Genomic DNA, 18,922 nt, shown 5'->3' with positions numbered 1-18,922 from the left:
AGAGACAAAGGGCATTATTGCAGGGACCAGAAAACTTCCCTCCTCTATCTTTTCTACTAATACATTCATGAAAAAGGAGTAGCCACTCTAAGTAAGAGAGCTCTTCCTTAAGCTGAAAGTACTATAGAGAAATACTCACCAAGGTGATTATTAACAAACCCATTTGAACTTGTTAAGAACTTACAGCAACTGAAATAGTTAATTTATTGGCCCTTGTGGTATTTGCAGTATATAATGGTCACTCTAAACAGAAGGACATGCAGCAAATCTTCTCCTGCATGTGCTCAAAGCCATAGGAATTAATGCCAGGGTCTGAGGTTGGCTAGCCTGGGCTGCTTACTGGAAACACACATCACGCTTCATTTAGTACTACATGAAAGTTAATCAAGTTTAATAACCTTTTTCTGAAATGTCCCAGGAAATGAGGTAGAAAAATTAAAACAGTTAGATGTCTGCTGAAAAGCAAATATATTTATTATGCACTTTAATATACACAGGGATTTTCGCTTAATATAATACAAGGAATAAAATAAAAATTTTACAATGTGAAATTCATTCAATGTACATTAAAGGCTATTTACAACCCACTCCAGGAAAAAACAGTCTATCTGCAAACCAAGTTAACTGAGGAGTTCAGATGGGAAATATTAAGCTAACAGACATTTGCATAGCAGATTAACTGAGGAGGGAAAACACCTTTTTAGTTTTAAAGAAATGGTAATGTTTTCAATACTGATCACAGAGAAGACAAAAATGCATCAATTGTGCCAATTGTGTATCTCTTAATGCATTTCTCTCCAGATGAGTTTTTCCACATGCACACAGTATTGATATCCAGGTCCACAAAACAGTCTTTTTCCCCAGCTCTCCCATCAAGAATTTTGCATGTCTCGTGGAGATGACCTTGGAGGGACCAGCGAAATGGGATGAAGAGAAACAGGATTCCTGTTTTATTCAGGTTTCTTTGGGTGGTGAGAACTCCTGCCCTGGCAGAAGGAGCCGTGCTGAGTCACAGCTGCACCTCTCTGCTCACCTCCACTCCATTTACAGATGGGAAAGGGCAGGCAGAGGGAACAATGGGGGAACAGCGACTTTGCTTGGCACACAAACCCCTCACAAATGGTGAAGCTAAAAATCGCACGCAACAGCAATGTGGAATTACACAGACCATCTGAGAAAATAGATGATTTAAAGCAATTCCTGCCCCGTTCCAAAGGGATATTCAAATGTGGCAGAATTGTCATTCTGAAAACATTTTTGACAGGTCTACTTTCTGCTCATTTGGAGAGAGGGTTTCCCCAGTGACTGTTTCAAATGTAAATACTATTCACACAAAACCCACCAGACTATCTGTAAGTTGTGGCCCCTTGTGAAATTTGCCATATTTTTACGTCCTCTGTCCACAAGGTGCAACTAATAACAACACAATAAAATTAAATAAATATAATCCCAATGACAGTCAAGGTCAGTAGAAAAAATGTTGGCATTCAGAGATCTCTTTCCACAGAACAAAACATACATCTAATCACTAAGGAAAGTCGTATTCTTGCACAGTATTGCAAATGTACCACACTTGAGGTTTGGAACAAGTTTGCTGAGAACATTTTGGTACTTTCTCTTTTCTAAACCACTAACCCTCTTAAGGCCATTCTGCCAGACTCCTGTTATGTTTATTTTATAATTGTCCCACAGGGACAAGAAATTCAATACATGAAACATTCAGAATAATCCATATTGCCGTGTGTCAGCTTCTAACATCTAATTTTACTATATGCTGAATGCCTGACTATAAAAGATTCTTTTCTGACATTTAGGAAAAAGCAAGTAAGAATGGAGGTGCAAGATTTAAAAGCAAAAAAGTATTCTGATGACAGTTGATCATAATAACCAGACATGGAGCCCTTCAGTGCCTCAGAATATGCACTACATCTACATCCAGGGGCCATTCATCAAAGTTTAAGGATCTAATTATTCATCTACGAAAAATAACCTCAGCTCTCCATCATCTTATTTCTGGAATGATCAGAATTAGAGTATGAAAAAGATGAAACCCAAGTCTTTAGAAGAAACACTTGCATACAAAAATAGGCTTATTTTCTAAAGAGCAAGGCTGTGTAATGGTGAATATAGTAGAATATAGCTTGCATTTGTAGGAGAAAAGAACCCACTTGTTTCATTTTATCACTTGCAGAACTGTGCAAGTAAGATGTGCACATTCAAAGGGAAAACTCACACTGCTCACTTCCACAACAATGACCTTGACTTTGCTCTCTTTCACACAGTATTGTACTTCTGCTGTAAGAGCAGGAAACCAGCTTTCCACTATCCATGGATGGGCTCTCCTGACTGCTGATTCACCGTGCTCCAGGTACAGAGACACGCTGGCTCTACCTAATCCCCATGAAGCAGTAACCACATTCATACAAATTTGTGCTTTAAGGAGTTATTGTCTCAGGACAGGGCTAACTCAGCCATCTCTGTACTCCCCAGGCAACGCTGTCGCTGTGCTTTTCCACTGCACTCCTGCTGGGTATTCTCTCAGCCTTGCTCACAAAGGGTCTGTATTTCCCATGGTTTGCTTTACTGACATTCCCAAAAATAGTCCTTTACCTTGGAAAAGAGAAAAAGCTGTTCCTAACGTATTGAGATATACGAGAAAGCAGGATCAGACCTTTTAGCACCTCGGACATACCCATATTAGTTACCTCATCACCGTAGCAATAACACAGCCTATTGAAGACCAAGTGTCCAAAATTTGCCTATTGCTTTCAGTGGTCCCAGTCTGCCATCCAGATTTGGTGCTGTAGTACCAGAGAGTAGATTTTTGCCTCTTAAAAATCCCAAAGACACTGCGGGTGGTTGCAGTCCAACTTCTTTGCCACCACTGAACAGCAATTACACAGACAGAACACACAAGTACAGTATTTATAAAATACTGTTACAAGACTTGTAATTCTGGAGGGAACCTTTTGAAGTACATGGGGAACTGACAATACGTGACAACAATGCAAATGTGACAAACTCGTTGCTTGTTTTCTTTAGCCACAGAAAAATAAATACAAAAAGCACTGCCTTTTCCATAACACAGTTTACTGTGGCACATGCACCTCTACCAAGCGATCTGGAATAGGAAATCACAATTCCTTGTTCTTACCATTTTCAGCTGTGGTCAGGGAAATACAGCATATATCTTTCTGCAATTAAAAAAAGTGCTCATTCTGTGTATTAAATACAAAGTACACAAAATAAAATTTCGAAGCACAGAGGGTTATACTGAGAAGGCAGCCTGAAAATGTAGGCACGTTACAGTAATTAAGGTAACTGAACTGTAGGAATCACATTCTTTAATTTCTAGGTGGACTAAACAAGCACTGTTTGCTTTCATCCCAGCCAGCTGATAAATCATCGGGAGCAGAAGCGCTTCTGTTCACAGCATCATGGAATTGGCCTGGAAGCATAAAATAAAAACACTGAGCTTTGAAATAGTCTGTAACACAAAGAGCACTGTCAGAAATGGAGCTGTATCATCCCTAATTAAAGTCAAAAGCACACAGCAACAACCTGATGAGGAAAAGTGCTTCCTGCCTAACCCCAGTCCTGTGATTGATTCCCCGTGCCCTCTGCCATCCCAAGCCCCTACAAGCTTCCTGGAAAGGCTGGGAAGCAGCAGCCAGGGAAGGAAAGCCATTTCTGTGATGCTCCCATGGAGTATTTCTGATGTGATTCCCCACAGGTGACTCATTTATACACCAGTCAGAGAAATTACCCATTTTTCTGCTTGAGATTTGGCTAAAGAGCAGGCAAATTATAGCCTGCACCAAGCAATTCATAATCCACACAGAATTGTTCTAAACTCCCATCTTTAAAGTGACGCTCTGGAAAGTGTTAAGAGAAAAGCAAAAGGAACCATTTGGCTATCCACACCTCATTTTTTAGCCATTTGCAAAACCAAGAACTTCACTGAGAGAAACCCTGAATTTTCAGTAACACACCATTTGTTCCACACAAAGCAAAGCCAAATTTTAGTATTACATGTGGAATGTTCAGATTTCTTTATATGCTGTTCATATTTTAAAATAAAGGAAGATGGAAAAATTCACCAAAACCAGTCTTTTGATGACAGGTCAGGTCAGATGAACACATCAGAACCATGCAGTGGATTTACAATAAAGTATAACATGAAAGCAAGCGATGAACGTCAGGTGGAGGCACGTAAGAGTTAGGAAATACAATCCTTAATTACACGTTTTAAAGTTTTACAGAAGCAGAAAAAAATTACAAATAAATTCTGCTCCTGTTTGGGCATGATGTACTACTGTGGGAATCTGAAGTCCTTGTAATTTTTATGAAGATTTAAGGACTTTTCTCTCCCAGCTGATGGTTCCTCTCTATGCCTCTTCCTGCTGTCCTGCCTCACGGCTCATCTGACCCTTTGGTAAAATTTGCATTTTACAAATGTGCAGGCTGCAGCGCAGATGTTTCTGAAACACTGTATTGTTTCAAACATTTTAACTGAACCAAAATGCCAGCCCAACAGTGTCCTGCACAATATTCTATTGCTCTGCAATTCTCCAGGGACCTCAGCTGTATCTACAGGTATATTCCATTAAAACCAAATTCCAGAACATTTTGGGAAAACACTTGTTTATGTGTTTTTGACAGCTGAAAACCTTCCATGTGTGGATTCTGCACCACCTGCAACTGTCCTAGAAACACTCTGTCTCTGATGACCTGCAACAGAACTGAGTCAGAACTGGCAAGAATATTTTTGTTCTAAGGAGCAGCAGCCTGAGCTGTCCAAAATGCTGCATTCACACACAAAAAAATGTTTTCAAAAATAAATGAGCAAGTGATAAGAGGTGGGCAAACCCCTTATTCTGCTTCTCTGAAATTCCAATAGAAAACCTATTAACACATTCCAAATACCCTAAAAAACATACATCTCAACAGGAAGAGGGAGAAAAATAGAACTATTTTAGCTGACTCACTGAAAATTCATGTTTGAAAAACAGACTTATTATTACTTTTTCAGCTTAAAATTCAGTATTGGAGAGGAGGTGAGATATCTAAATGACCTCCACTGATTCAGAACAATAGAGTGGTCAGAAAATTGGTAGCATAACATAGATCATTATCTTGCACTAAGAAAAGCCACCTCTTTTATAGGATTACATTTACAGTAACAGAAATATAAAATCAAAGAATGGTATTTTATGCTTCATAATTGAAATCCACATTCAGAAAAGTGGTTGCCCATAACTTTTAAGAACCTTCAGAAACTTTCTGAGGAGCGTTTTCGTAAATAATGAAATAAGACTCTATCTGAAAATATAATGAACTGAAATTCTCATCTGTCCTTACATTTGAAGATGAAATTCCAAATCAGTGCTATGTGAAACTCAATTATCAAAGACAGTGGGGCACAATTTGAGCAACTGAATTCAACAGACAACACGACAGTGATCCAATTCCTCTATGGCTGGTGCTTTTAAATGACAGCGAAGGAAATACTTGACAGGTTAAGATTTTAACATCCATCACATAAGCAATTACGATGGTAAATGATAATAAAATGGAATTTTAGCACATTTTAAATGAAATGCAGGCATTTGGCTCCTCTGTGACTGGGTAAGTTACCTTTTACAATGGTGTTTCCTTCTTGTAGTTGAAGCTTGGGTCGCTACCTTCAATCTGAAGTTTTAAGGCTTGCTTAAGGCTGAGTTCTGTCTCTGCGGGGGGATAGCCTTCCAACACATCCTGATGCCCTCTGTCCTGCACCGTTCGTGGGACAGAAACCCTGCCGAGAAAAACCTGATTGCTCTGAAGATGGTAATTTGGATTTGTCATGATGCCATTTCTCTTCTTCTGCTCCCCACTCTGTTGGTGAATCAGGAACTGCTGCTGAGATCGACCAACTTCTTGCTGAGCTGGAGGGACCAAAATCTTGCACTGTGGCTCTGGAGGCATTGATTTCAGTGGCATGCTTGTGCCGGACTTGGCAATAGGTACTCGTTTATCAAACTGAGTCATTTCATACTCTAGCACTTTGGGTTGGGAGGAACTACTCTGCTTCATTTTTTTTCCAGCTGACCCAGACTTGCTGGAGTTGTCTGTTTTGCCCCCTTTGTTCGCTTTAGTTGATTTCAAGCTAGGTTTCACTTGGCTCCATTCAAACTCGCTGCTGGGTGAATTGTGATTTTGACTTAGGGAATGAGTTGTGGAAGAAGGGGAAACAATGGACTGCCTGCTTCTGCTGCGTGGCAGGGAATGCTGCTGGATTTGCTCCGTGAACGACAGGCTGTGGAAACTATCGATGGGCACCGTCTGAGCGGTGGCTGTCGAGGATGTGGTGCGGAGAGAGGAATTTTTGGAGCTTTTCAGGGAATTATTTGATAAAGATGACTTCTGACGGTCAACCGTAGAATCGGGAGACTCCGAAGGAGAACTGAAGGCGTGAGCAGGCCCATTGGATAATCCCCGCATCCCAGGCTGCATGTCTCCTCCAGTACTCCCTGAACTATTGGACTTCATGGTTAAGGACTGCATTTTAGAGGAGACTGATTGTAAGGGTTTCTGCTCCATTGTGTGGACTGGAGACGGAGTACAACCATTCAGAGTCGATGCACCATATTTTTCCAGTAATTTGATAATCTGGGAGTGTCCATTTTTGGCTGCAACCCGCATAGCAGTGCGCCCAAATTGGTCAGCGTGATTGGGATCAGCACCATGCTCCAGTAAGATCTGGACAACGTCAATGTGCCCCTCTTGGGCTGCAATGCAGAGTCCAGTAGCACCTTGATTACAAGTGTGGTCAACCAGAGCACCATGCTCGATGAGAAGCTGCACGACCTTCACGTGGCCTTGCCATGCAGCAGACTGCAAAGCGGATCTCTTCTCATTATCTGCAGCGTTCACGTCAGCGTGGTACGTTATCAGCACCTGCACCATCTCCAAATGGCCCTGCCAGCAGGAAACATGGAGTGCTGTTCTTCCTTCAGCATCGCTGGCTTCGACGTTTGCACCATTTTCTAAAAAGTACTCAGCCATTGTAAGCTGGTTTTCTAATGCTAGGATATAAAGCGTCGGCCGGCCATCAGCGTCTTTGTAGTTCACATCTGCTCCATGGCTGAGCAGTAGCTCGACTATATCTCTGTGACCTTCTAAGGCAGCAACCCGGAGAGCATTTCTCCCATCATAGCCTCTCTGATCAATGTTGGATTTATTTTCCAGTAACATCTGCACACAATCATAGTGACCTTCCTGCGCAGCTAATATGAAAGGTATCCGTCCATCATTATCAATTTCATTTGTTCTAGCACCTTGTTCTATAAGAGCTTCACAGATCAACCTGTGACCTTCAAAAGCTGCCATGTGCAAAGGCGTCCAGCCTGCATCATCTCTGTGATTTTCATCCAGCCCCCTGTCCAGCAGAGTCCGTACTACTTCAACATTGCCCTGCGCAGATGCTATGCTCAGGACTGTTCTACCTTCACTGTCAATGCTGTCAACAGCTGCTCCCCAAAACAGGAGAGTATTCACCACTGAGGCGTGGCCCATGGAGGCTGCCGCCAGAAGCGGCGTCCGGCCGTTGTTGTCCGTGTGATCAACGTCAGCTCCTCCTTCCAGGAGCAGATCAACCACATCCACGTGTCCCTCATAGGCGGCCACCAGCAGCGGAGTCATGCCGTCCTTGTCGCAGTGGTCGACTTCAGCGCCGCGGTCGATGAGGAGGCTGACCACCGAGGCGTGGCCCTTACTGGCCGGCACGCAGAGCGCGGCCACGGACAGCGCCGTCCTCCCGTCCACGTCCTCGTGGTTCACCTCCGCGCCGTGGTCCAGCAGGTGCTCCACGATCTCCTTGTGCCCCATGTAGGCAGCCGCGATCAGAGCCGTCCTGCCCTCGTTGTCGGCTTTATTCACTTCGGCCCCGTGCTGGAGCAGGTTCAGCACGATATCTTCGTGCCCTCCCCACGCCGCCGCTCTCAGCGCCGTCCGGCTGTCGGCATCGGCGCAGTCCACCTTGACCCCGGCGTAGAGGAGCGCGGACACCACCTCCGTGTGCCCTCCCCAGGCCGCCGAGCGCAGCGCCGTCCAGCCGTCGTGGTCCGTGTGGTTGACGTTGGCCCCGCAGCCGATGAGGCAGTTGACCACCTTGGTGTGGCCCTGCCGAGACGCCAAGGTCAGCGCTGTCTGCCCGTGGGCGTCTTCGATCTCCAGATCCGCTCCCCTCGACACCAGCAGGTTGACCACGTCGAGGTTGCCGCTGTAGGCCGCGTTGGCCAGCAGCGTTCTCCCGTTAGAATCGCACTGGTTCACGGACGCTCCGTTGTCCAACAAGGTGCGGATGGAGTCCTCCCTCTCCAGGGCCTGCCGGACGATGCAAGACGTGCGGTCGTCTTCGCTGTTGACGTGAGCACCGGCCTTTACCAGTAGCTGTAGCACCTCTTGCTCTTTAGGAATTAAGGTCGACAGGGAGTCTTTGACAGGTGTGCCATTCCAGATCATCCACAAAGCCAGCTCTGAAGTCTCCAACTGTAAATTAGAATTAATGAGATGCAACGCAAACTCTTGAGCTTCTAACGGCGTTAAATCCTTTGCCCGGCAGGTGTAACTCATGGCCAGCATTCTGTGTCCCTCTGCGGCGTTACACAAGTATTTCTGTGTACAGTGCTTTACATCCAGCAACCACTCTGCAAAACTGTAATGGAACAAGATTTTTGTATTTCCAAGGCCATCGATAAGGACTTTGGACAGGACATCCAATTTGCGTTGAAAGTCCTCCATCGTCAGCGTCATGTTTTTGGTCCACACCGCGTGATACAATTCCGTGGTGGTCAAGGGCCTGCAGGCTGCAAGAATTACATTAAGGATGGGCTGGATCTTTGCAAACTGTTTTCTCACAAAAAGTCTCTGACAGAGCCAAAGGTAGAGGCCATTTAATGTTCCTGGAATATCACGGATCTCCCGCAACATGATAAAATTCTCCACAACTCCATCTAGGACACGTTCCAAATACAAAAAGCAACCGCTGCTTTTGATGTGAAGCTGATTCAGCATTTCTGCTGTTTCCTTTGTGAGGTGCTGTCTCAGGGCTTCTTCCTGGTCCAAACGATGCAGAATATATTGCTGCACATCTTTCACAATGTAAGCCTTTCGGAGGTCATCCAGGCTTATTTTTCGAAAACCTGTTGAGAGGAGAGAAAGTTGTAATTATTTCTGATCCAGTTCTGCTTAACTCAGTGTTGAAAGAAGAGTAAATAAAAGCCAAGACATTTTTGGGAGGGGAACACCCACAATAAAATAATTTCCCCTCTAAATACAGTGAATATAAATTAATTATAACAGCAGAAAACTTTGGTAATTAGATGCACTGTTATCATCATCTACTATAAGAAAAAATATGTGCTATTAACAAAAATAATATTGAAAATCACTCTGAATTAGGCATTGTGTGTCTGCCTTGGACAATACTAAACACCTAAGCAAAACCATCAAAACTGCAACTGAAATAAGATTGTTAAGTATTATTATATTATTAAAGGAACAATGCCTTCTCCAGCGTGGTTAACAATGGAATTCTAAGCAATTTTCAGCTATTTAGCTTAAGACAATTATTATGTTTATTTAATTACAGAAGTGGGTATTCACACCTGCTGCATATGCATGATTAAATGTATATAAATCACTAACTTGACCATCACAGCTTCTTTTAAAAGCTTTTATGATACAGGAGAGACACTAAAAAATAGTTTTAAACATCTTTAGACCACAATGAAATTACCTACTTTTTGCAAGTGAGGACTGAGTGCTAGATAGACACCCTGGTTCTCTGGTAGGTGACTCATTGTACAAAGACATAGGTTCTCTCAGAGTCATATCTCTTTGTTTTTCCAGCCAGTTTACTCTTTAGAGGAAAAAGGGACATTATTTCATGCACACAGACTGTGTCTGCCCCCTGCCCACTCAAGGAAAGGGACACCATTCCCAGCAGCACGTGCAGGGAGGTTCCCTGCGCTGCCTTAACGGCTGTAAGGCTCTCAGGAATGGGGCTGAACCCAGGCAGAGCTGTGTGGATACAGGGCTGCCTCTGCCATTTCAAACATTTGCTCTGGTAGGGCCAAGGTAAGCACTTGATGAGGACCTTCCCCCTGATTAATGACACACCGCGTGTTTGAACGCTGCTCTTGCGGAAGTTACGGGAAAACCACAGAGGTCACGGAGGCAGCAGCTCCAGGGACTGCGTTTCAGGCAGGAGCTGCACCTCACTTCTGCAGGGACAGCTTGTGATCCCTTCCTTGCAGCCAGCTCAGCTAGTCAGACACAAAACAACTCTGCTCTTCAAACCACAGCTAAGTTACTCATCTCTAAATTATACTGAAGGAAAAGCAACCATAGATCAATGTGTTCAATTCAATCCTGGCCCCATCTCCACAGAAAAAAATAATTTTAAGTGAGCCTCTGAAGGATGCTGCTTTTAGATCTGTGTTTTTATTGTATTTAAACACTCTGTGGACCAAACCGCTCAGTCTGTGAGGTTGTTCTGACAGCAAATTCAGCTGGTAACAGAGCTGTGGTTTTTGCTACCCACTGGCTTCAGCAGAGGTTCTGAACATCCTGTTAAGGTCACTCTGTTAATTGTTTAGTCTACATGAGCACTATACAAACACCACAGATGAGAACAGAGAGGCCAACTATGGAAGTGTTACTAAAATATTTCTGCTTCCCTTAGTAATTATGGAAGCACTACAGACAGGACTGAACCAATAGAATACCTAAAACAAAATCATGCTTCTCCATGAAATGAAATCACTGGAGAGGACGCTTGCACCGTCAGTTCAGAGGATAAGACTACACAAGCAAGACTGACTACTTGAAGATTTTTAATCAAAAGGCCAGGAAGAAGAAAATCTTTCTCCATTCCAGAGACTTTTTTTTTTTTTTGGCTCTAAAAGGAAACACAGAAACAGCTTTATCCACCATAATGTGCCACAAATTCAACTGATGTCCTTACTTGACCTGTAGGATGGCATAATTCATTGCTTTACTATGTATTTTATTAAAATATTCTGCATGTAACTTTGTGAAACCTTAATTCTTGTATGCAACCCAAATAAAAAACTTTGCTGAGTAAGAGCAGACAGTGCCCTGTGATTCTGCAGATCCCAAGCTCCCACTTGAAGTGAAAGGCTGTTTCTAGGTCAGGATTCTTCAGAAGACACAGAAGTGAAAAAATAACACCAAAGCCATTGCTTGGTGCATGGACCCACGGTCACATGCATCCCAGGAACTGTAATTAGGGACAAGTGTCCCTTTGCCTGGCTCATGGGTGCAGAGGGAACAGTTCTGTTTTGCTCAATCTGGAGCAAACACAACCACCCTGCTCACTCACCTTCCTGTGAACTGCCCTGCTTTGCCTCACACAGATCTGTCCCTTCTTTCTTGGCTGAACAAGAACAGGCAGGGAGCTCTGCAAAATCATTCTCTATGTCTTTAGACCTAAGTGACCCTGCTCACAAAATCCCCAACCTCTCACATTAATCCCATGCCCACATCCTGCCTTCCAATATATACCTGCAAATGTAAGCTAGTTTTATTTTTACACTGTTTGTTTTTTCAGTAGTGGATTTCATTTCCCTGTGATGAGAAAACTCCCGATGGACTGGCACAACAGCAATCCTGAGATTTCAGCTGATGTTCAGTGTTGCCTGACTAATGATTACACTTCACCTCCCCTGACTCCCAGCCTTCCCAAGAAAACTTGCAGTGATAACTGTTTAAGCGCCTCTGTCTCAGTCTCTGTATCCCTGCTTCAAAAACAAGCCTCTTGCCTGTCTTGCATTCTTTGAAAAACAATTTTCATTCTGCTTCCCAAAATGAGTGGGAAAGTGAACAAAAAAACCCCTAAGCCCTCCAAATAAAAAAATAAAAAAAGGAAGGGTTTGTGTGTTTTGCATTTTTTCCCCCTTTAATTGAGGTATCAGTACCCAAAGAAGCTGTGGATGCTCCATTCCTGGAAGTGTTCAAGGCCAGGTTGGATGGGGCTTTGAATAACCTGGGACACTGGAAGGTGTCCCTGCCCATGGCAAGGGGCTGGAATGAGATGGTCTTTAAGGTCTCTTCCAGCACAAAACATTCCAAGATGCTCTGATTACTTTATTCCATACTAGAGCTAAAAAATATTACCCTGATCTGTTCTTACCTGAGATACACCAAATATCTAAGCACTTCAGACAGGTAAATAAATTTCAGAAGGCTTCAGAGCAGTTTTAAGCTATTTGATTTGCCACATGTTTATGGAAGCAAAAAATAGCTTTTCCCCCCCTTTTTTGCAGTATTTCCATACATTCATTGCTAATGAGATCCTATAAATTGTATCTGAAAGTAAGCTTGGATAGCAAGAAGCACACTACACTCATACAGACCTCCACACATCCCAGGATGAAACCCCCTTTAAGGGCTGGGATTAACAAACTGCCATTGTAACAGACTTTTGACATAAAACAGCATGTTAATTTTAACCACTGCATCAGGCCATACTATAATAAGCAAACAATTCAAAAGAAGCCTTATAGATAGAACTGAATTTTTTAAAGTCTGAATTTTATGTTGCTAGCTTGAAGAAGGAAAACAAAGCTATGTTTTATCCCCCAAATATCTGCCTAAATGAAGTCATTTCACATTTCCAAACAAAGCTCCTGCAAACTTGCTTTTCAACCCTGCCCCATACAATAAGTCACTTTCATGGACAAGAAATACCAAAATATTAAGAGAAAGCTCATTTTGTTTCAGATGCATTCCCATGAACTACTTAAGCTCAGCAAAACAGAAGTTACAGTAGACAGAACTTGCAGTCCCACGACCCTGCTTCTTGCATTGTTAAAATTTTTCAAACATCACTTTAAACCCAATGGGAGCTCTAATATGGATTGTTCTAATTTATTACATTTCTGGCAGTTCTGTAAACAAATCTGTTCCAAATGTATTCCTTGGCAAGATCTAGGGCCATTCAAAAGGGGGAAAAAAGTATCTTGGTTATATATACTTTTATAGCATGTCAACCTTTTCATACTTTAATAGTAAAAAAGCTATTAACTAGCAAGTTTCAATACTTAAAAATATCCTTCCACTTTCATATCTAGAAATGGATTTACATAAGCACATAACAGAAGTCTAAAATGCATTTTAATGTATTTAACTGAATTGTAAGCTTTAGAGAAATCCAAATTATTACAAACATGGCAGTAATTTGACATTAATAATTTATGCTGCTGAATTAGGTACTTCTGTGGCCATTTAAGCACACCTGCTCAAAAAGAATAACTTATCCAGCAGAGTAAAGGGCACCTGGAGACTCAGGCAGCACACTGAGCTTTTAGTGCATTTGCAGTATATTGTGCATTACAAATTCCTCTGCCTCTTCTGCAGGTGCTACGAGACACTGAGGTTGAAATCTGCTGCTCTCACTGGTCTGTGTCACTGCACAGAAGTTTATTTAATTAGATCTACAGGTAATAGTCCATTTAAAACAATTTAGTCTTCCCTCTTTAATTACAAGGCAATTAAACTCCAAGTTCACACACAACTTTTTACAAGGAAATATGAAATTCCCTAGTACAATGCTTTCAAAGTGGTAATGAAAAGAAAGGACACAGTAATTAAAAGCTCCCTGTATTTTCCCAAGCATTCTAAAGAATTTTTCTTTCCAAACCCCAAACCTAAACAAGAAATAAACTTTTTCAAAGCTTCAATATTATAAAAGTAAATTTTACAACCACATAAATATATAGTTTATCTTTTACAGTAAGAATACAACTCCCATAAAGACTTCAAAGAAACATGAAATCACCCAAGTAAATCCCAATCTACAATGAAAAATTAGAGGACAACTTAGATTTTTTTATTTTGTAAGCAATCTCTCCTGAAGTAGTCTCATGCCATTTGTTTTCTGGAATGGCAGAAAGGCTCAGCTTCAAATCTGGCAACTGATTTAGTTTGGGGATTCAGCAATAGAATGAACTTAGTAGCTGTAATCACCAAACAGTGAGGTTTCTGAGAGACGCTGCAATGTGATTTTTTACAGATTTCTCTAAAAAATTCACAATTTTGCTAATTTTTAAATTTTTTTTTTGGAAAGGCTGTAAGGAAAACAACCCTCCACATCTATTCAGACCAGGAAACAGTAGAAACATAAGAAAGACATGTTCCTGAGACTTCCAATCAAGAACAAATTCGGAAAAACACCAACTCCTAAAAGTTCCTGTCTGTCTGGAACTGAATAACGAATAAAAGGATGAGTGAAAAATGGATGACATTGTCAGTTCCTGCCTATGGACAAGTGGGTGAATGGAACTTAAAAGTTGCCTCTGAGGCTTAACTGAACCCTTTCACCTCCACTTTTGTTTTTTTATTGAATTTTCCAGCATCTTTCTGGTATTTGCCATTAACTTCATGAGAACTATGGCTCCCTGAGATGTGACCCTGCACAGGTTGTGCTGCACTGGTGCCCTCATGCCTCATGCATGAGAAGGAATTCTTCAGAAGAATGTCAGTGTTGAACTGAGGGGTATAATCAAGCCACATGCCACAGATACTTGATTTATGTGTCTAACAAAAAAAGGAAGAAATTAGGTAAATGCCTATTAAAAAGAAGCCTTTTAAAACCATTTGCACATATGCATTTTTACCGATTTACCTTTATGCTGTTAATGAGAAATTATCTGCTGTCCACTCCAACTTATCTATGTAAAATTGCCTGATTTTAAAATGCCTCAAGTTCTCCAACTAATATGAGGGATTTTCAAAACAGGAAATTAGTTTTGTAAGCACGACTCCTATGCTTTCAAGATTTAGTCTCATTTTAGAAGAAGCATTACAATTAACTCATTAGCTAAAAATGAAAGAAATTTTTCTTTTGGGGGTACATTTTTTGTTCTGTGCCACTTTCATGTTGGAAAGGCTATGTTGATGTAGCTGCTTGAGGGCCCATACTTGGAGTCAAATAATAAATGATGATGTGGGAGACAACGTGGATAACTATGGGTGCAAGACAGAATTGCTAAATTTAGGGGAAAAGCCATTAGGAAAAGCAAGCAGGCAGCATGTGGCAGTTGGTGACAGAGCCTATGAAGAGAAGGCAGTTATCTGTCCCTCTCCTTTTTAAACTCCTTTTTTGGCATTTGCTCACTGTGGAGGGTGACTGCAGACTCAGCCAGGCATCATCTCACATTTGGTTCATATTTCTGAGGTTGTCTCTGTAGCCACAAGAGGCAAAACTTTTTTTTTTTTACTTTTTTTTTTTTTTAATTAATGAAAGCTGAGAATCTGAGCAAGGGGAAAAAATCCATAGCACATTGTGCTACTACAGAATCTGGGAATACAGAAGGGCCCAGAGCACAAGCTGCAGCAGATGCAGGCACGGCTATTCAGTTGTCATAAATAAGTTGCCACCAGAAGTGAAAGAACAAAGAGGACCAGAACAAACACCCCTCCTCCTTTTCTCATTCTTAAGAGTGCTAGGGATGATTATTCATCACTGGCAGCCTCAGGATGACAGTGGGTGAGAAAGACTGGACTCTCTCTTCCATGTCATCACTATTTTTGGCTCAGGAGCTGCTTGCACAACTCCCATCTGTACTGCATACCCAAAAAAGAGCATCATCAGGAGAAGGCCACTGCAGCAAGCCTGCTTCCAGTCATTGAGAAGACTTTGCTGACATGAGAGCTAAACCTATTTGTCAGACAGATTCAGAAGAATTTTTCACTGAATGAAAATTTTAAGTCAAAACAGGTACAAACTCACTGCAAACAAATTAACACTGGTCCGTGTATATTTCATACCAAACTCCAAACTTTTTTAACAGTAAAAACTACAGATGGGACACATTTTCTTCATCAATTCTGAAAGGATCCCAATCTGTCACCAAGTTACAGTGCAACTAATTTTTATTTGGTCCAAATACTTACTGTTGATCTCCATTCCTGCCTGCCCACCAACTAAATATAAATAGCTTTAAAAACTGGCTTAGCTAAAAGTAAACAATGAAACATCACAAAGGAGGAGAAGAGTTTGTCCCAGTAGAAGAGTTAATGTCAGTCAATCCTTTGCAGGCCAAAACCCAAAAAGAAATCCACATTATTTGCAGTTTTACAACACCAAGTTGCATAGTTTCTGAAGTTAACAGAAGCTTCAGCATGCTCCTCATATCCTCACTACACCTTCTACAAACCTGAATATTGGCTGGTAACAGGAAAATCCTCCAACAGTGAATTAAATGGGCAGCCAGCACATTGGCTGTAATGTCACATTTTCCTTTCATAGTGGCTAAACCACAACTGCCTCCAAATAGACCCTAAAATTTCTTCTCAATTTATACCCAATTCTTTCTTTGCTGTACCTTTTCCATAGTGAAGATGGGATTATAGTATCACACCCCAATTTCCTTTATGCTATTCATCAAGTCATACTCTGTGGAAATGAAAAATTAACTCACTGGAATTAAATTTATTTTAAAGGCATATCCATTAGTTCTGCTGATTTTTCCTGTCAGGAATTCCATCTGGAAATATACTTAAAAGACAACAGCAATTTTTTAGGGCTAGCCTGAAACATTGTATGATCCAAGGGAAAGAAAAAGGACTGTTGTGAGAAAGTCTTGTCTGGCTTTTTGGCAATAACAAGATATCTAATCAGCCAAACTCTGACAAAAGTATTCCCATATGAATGCCTGAAGGAACCCTGTGAAGCCACCCCAAAGTTTCTTTTAGTTGTCACATACTCCCAAATACCAGTCTTCATGTCTGCCTCTGATTAATATAGTACTTCATTCCAAAGTGCAATTATCCCATTGACCTTCTGCCACTGTGGAAACGAGCAAGCCTATGGGTCTAAGTTCTATAATCACATTTTTTGTCCTAATTGTGTTCTTAATACACACAGGCTTTATACATAGGCCTGGAATCCAGTCCAGATATTGCCTTTTATTAAATTTCAGAGAACTTCCAGTAACAATGTCATTATAGTGAAGAAATGTTCTCACGACACAGTAAAGCCTGGATGAAGAAGCTGTAGAAAGTTTTTTTACTGTGCAACCTTTGCCAAAAGCACAGTCCAAGAATCCACATCTACATTGTTCCTCTCTCCAATTTCACCCTCAGAGATTATTACCCACTTTCTGCAAACATGGGGAGAGATTTTAATGGCAGATGAAAGGAAAACCTTCTGAGTTTGTAAGGAATGGGTGCATGCAGCTGAAATACTTCTGCACTTACACATCACCTATGCTGTTTGAAGCTTCCTAAAACGAGCAAAGCAAGAGGAAAATTCAAGACACTGAAGAGAACATGGATGCTTTGCAAAGATAAAATTTAACTCTAAAATTCTTGGCTGATTTAAGCGTTCCATAGTCCTTGGGAAACAGGGATGTCACCATCATATTTTCTGAAAAATCTCTTTGCCAGGATTTCTCTCCTGGGAAGCTGAGAAGCCTCAGAAAAAAAGGAAAACAATATTATCTCATTTGCTTCTCCTGTGTTTTGCTGCTTTGGAATGTGGTTGGAGATTGTTTATCCAATATGTGAATTGTTGTGACTTAATGACCAACCACAGCCCAGCTGGGTCAGGACTCTGGAGAGTCACGAGTTTTTAATTAGTATATTGTTTAGCCTTTTGTCTGTATCCTTTATTCTTTAGTATAGTTTTAGTATAGCATTCTTTAATATAACATCATATCATAAAATAGTAAATTAGCCTTCTAATAACATGCATTCAGATTCATCATTTCCTTCCTGCCACGGAGGACCCCGAAAATACCACACAGGGATGTGTGTTTTTTACAATTACTATTTTTGCTATTGTCATTTTTTTTAAAACTAAGCATGCAGGAGTGCTTCCCACCATCCCCAGGGCCTGGTCAATACAACATCCTAGGTACAGGTCCCAAACAATTCCCGTGCTCACCTGTAAACATTTTTGTAACAGCTTTACTCTGCTTGCGGGCAGAACACAGGAGGAGCAGCCAGGGAGGGAAGAACTCGAAGTGGCTGGCTAAAATCTCTGCTATTGTCCCAGACAAACTTGTGGAAGTCTGTTCACCCTCAGAAACGTTACAACCCTCGTCCACCGAGTCCACCAGCATGAAGAGGCTCTGCTGAGGGGGCTTCATTCCCAAGAGAGGCAGCAGAATGCACCTGGAAGGAACACAGCACAAAATTGGTGTTTTAAATGCATTTAACAATACATTGACTGTCATAGGCATCCAGGACTAAGTTATGATCAACTTAAAATGCAAAGTTGCTTTTTAAAAATAGTTACCATGAAAAATATTGAAGTAGACTAAACTAAAAGAAATACTTTCAACAGGCAGGTAGTGATGTAGTTCTTGCTTAGGCACCATTACTTTCTCATGACCTTCTAATCTATAACAATACTTTAAAATTATGTAATAGTGTTCAAGGCTAATTAGAAGACTTGGAAAAACGTTGCTTCACTAAGAAGCTACTTGGCCTAAAGCTTAAGAACTTCACTACTCTTGTCTACGCCAAAGCTGTTGCTACTGCTTATCAGAAACCAATAGTGAACAATAGCTGGTCATGAAACAAAAATCTGAAAGACACATGAAATATCAAAGCTCAAAGAGTTCAAGTCAGAATGAATAACACAATTACAAAGAACAGAATTTCTGCCATACCTTCACAAATAAAATGCAAATCAGTAGCAGACGGAGGCATTCGGTAGTGACTTTGATGTATTAGCTTTTATTTATATTGAAGTTGCCAAGCTCCTATTGCTGGGAAAGGATTATCTGCATCCTTGGGATGCAGCTCTAACAACACATCTCTGATTGTGTGGCTAAAAATTTTAAATTTGCATCTACTGTTGCTCTCTTTAGCAGGTGGTTCTTAAAAATATACCTCATTGCATTTA

At 41.3% G+C, this 18,922-nt stretch overlaps 1 protein-coding gene across 1 annotated transcript in view; it reads right to left on the bottom strand.

Annotated features, from left to right (window-relative positions):
• Nucleotides 1-457: 457 nt before the first annotated feature.
• Nucleotides 458-18,922, bottom strand: part of ANKRD50 (ankyrin repeat domain containing 50) — a 40,097-nt gene continuing 21,632 nt past the window's right edge. Inside the window, exons 3-5 of the mRNA XM_084205255.1 lie at nt 17,957-18,186; nt 5,638-9,185; nt 458-3,448 (exon numbers count right to left, since the gene is read on the bottom strand). Coding sequence (XP_084061381.1) covers nt 5,641-9,185; nt 17,957-18,186 — 3,775 coding nt within the window. The 3' untranslated portion in view covers nt 458-3,448; nt 5,638-5,640. The remainder of the gene's footprint in view (nt 3,449-5,637; nt 9,186-17,956; nt 18,187-18,922) is intronic.

Source organism: Fringilla coelebs (genome assembly GCF_963513975.1).
Source record: "Fringilla coelebs genome assembly, chromosome: 4".
NCBI classification, from domain to species: domain Eukaryota; kingdom Metazoa; phylum Chordata; class Aves; order Passeriformes; family Fringillidae; genus Fringilla; species Fringilla coelebs.
The sequence above is the reverse complement of the archived record's forward strand: the minus strand, read 5'-3'. Positions and strand labels throughout refer to the sequence as shown.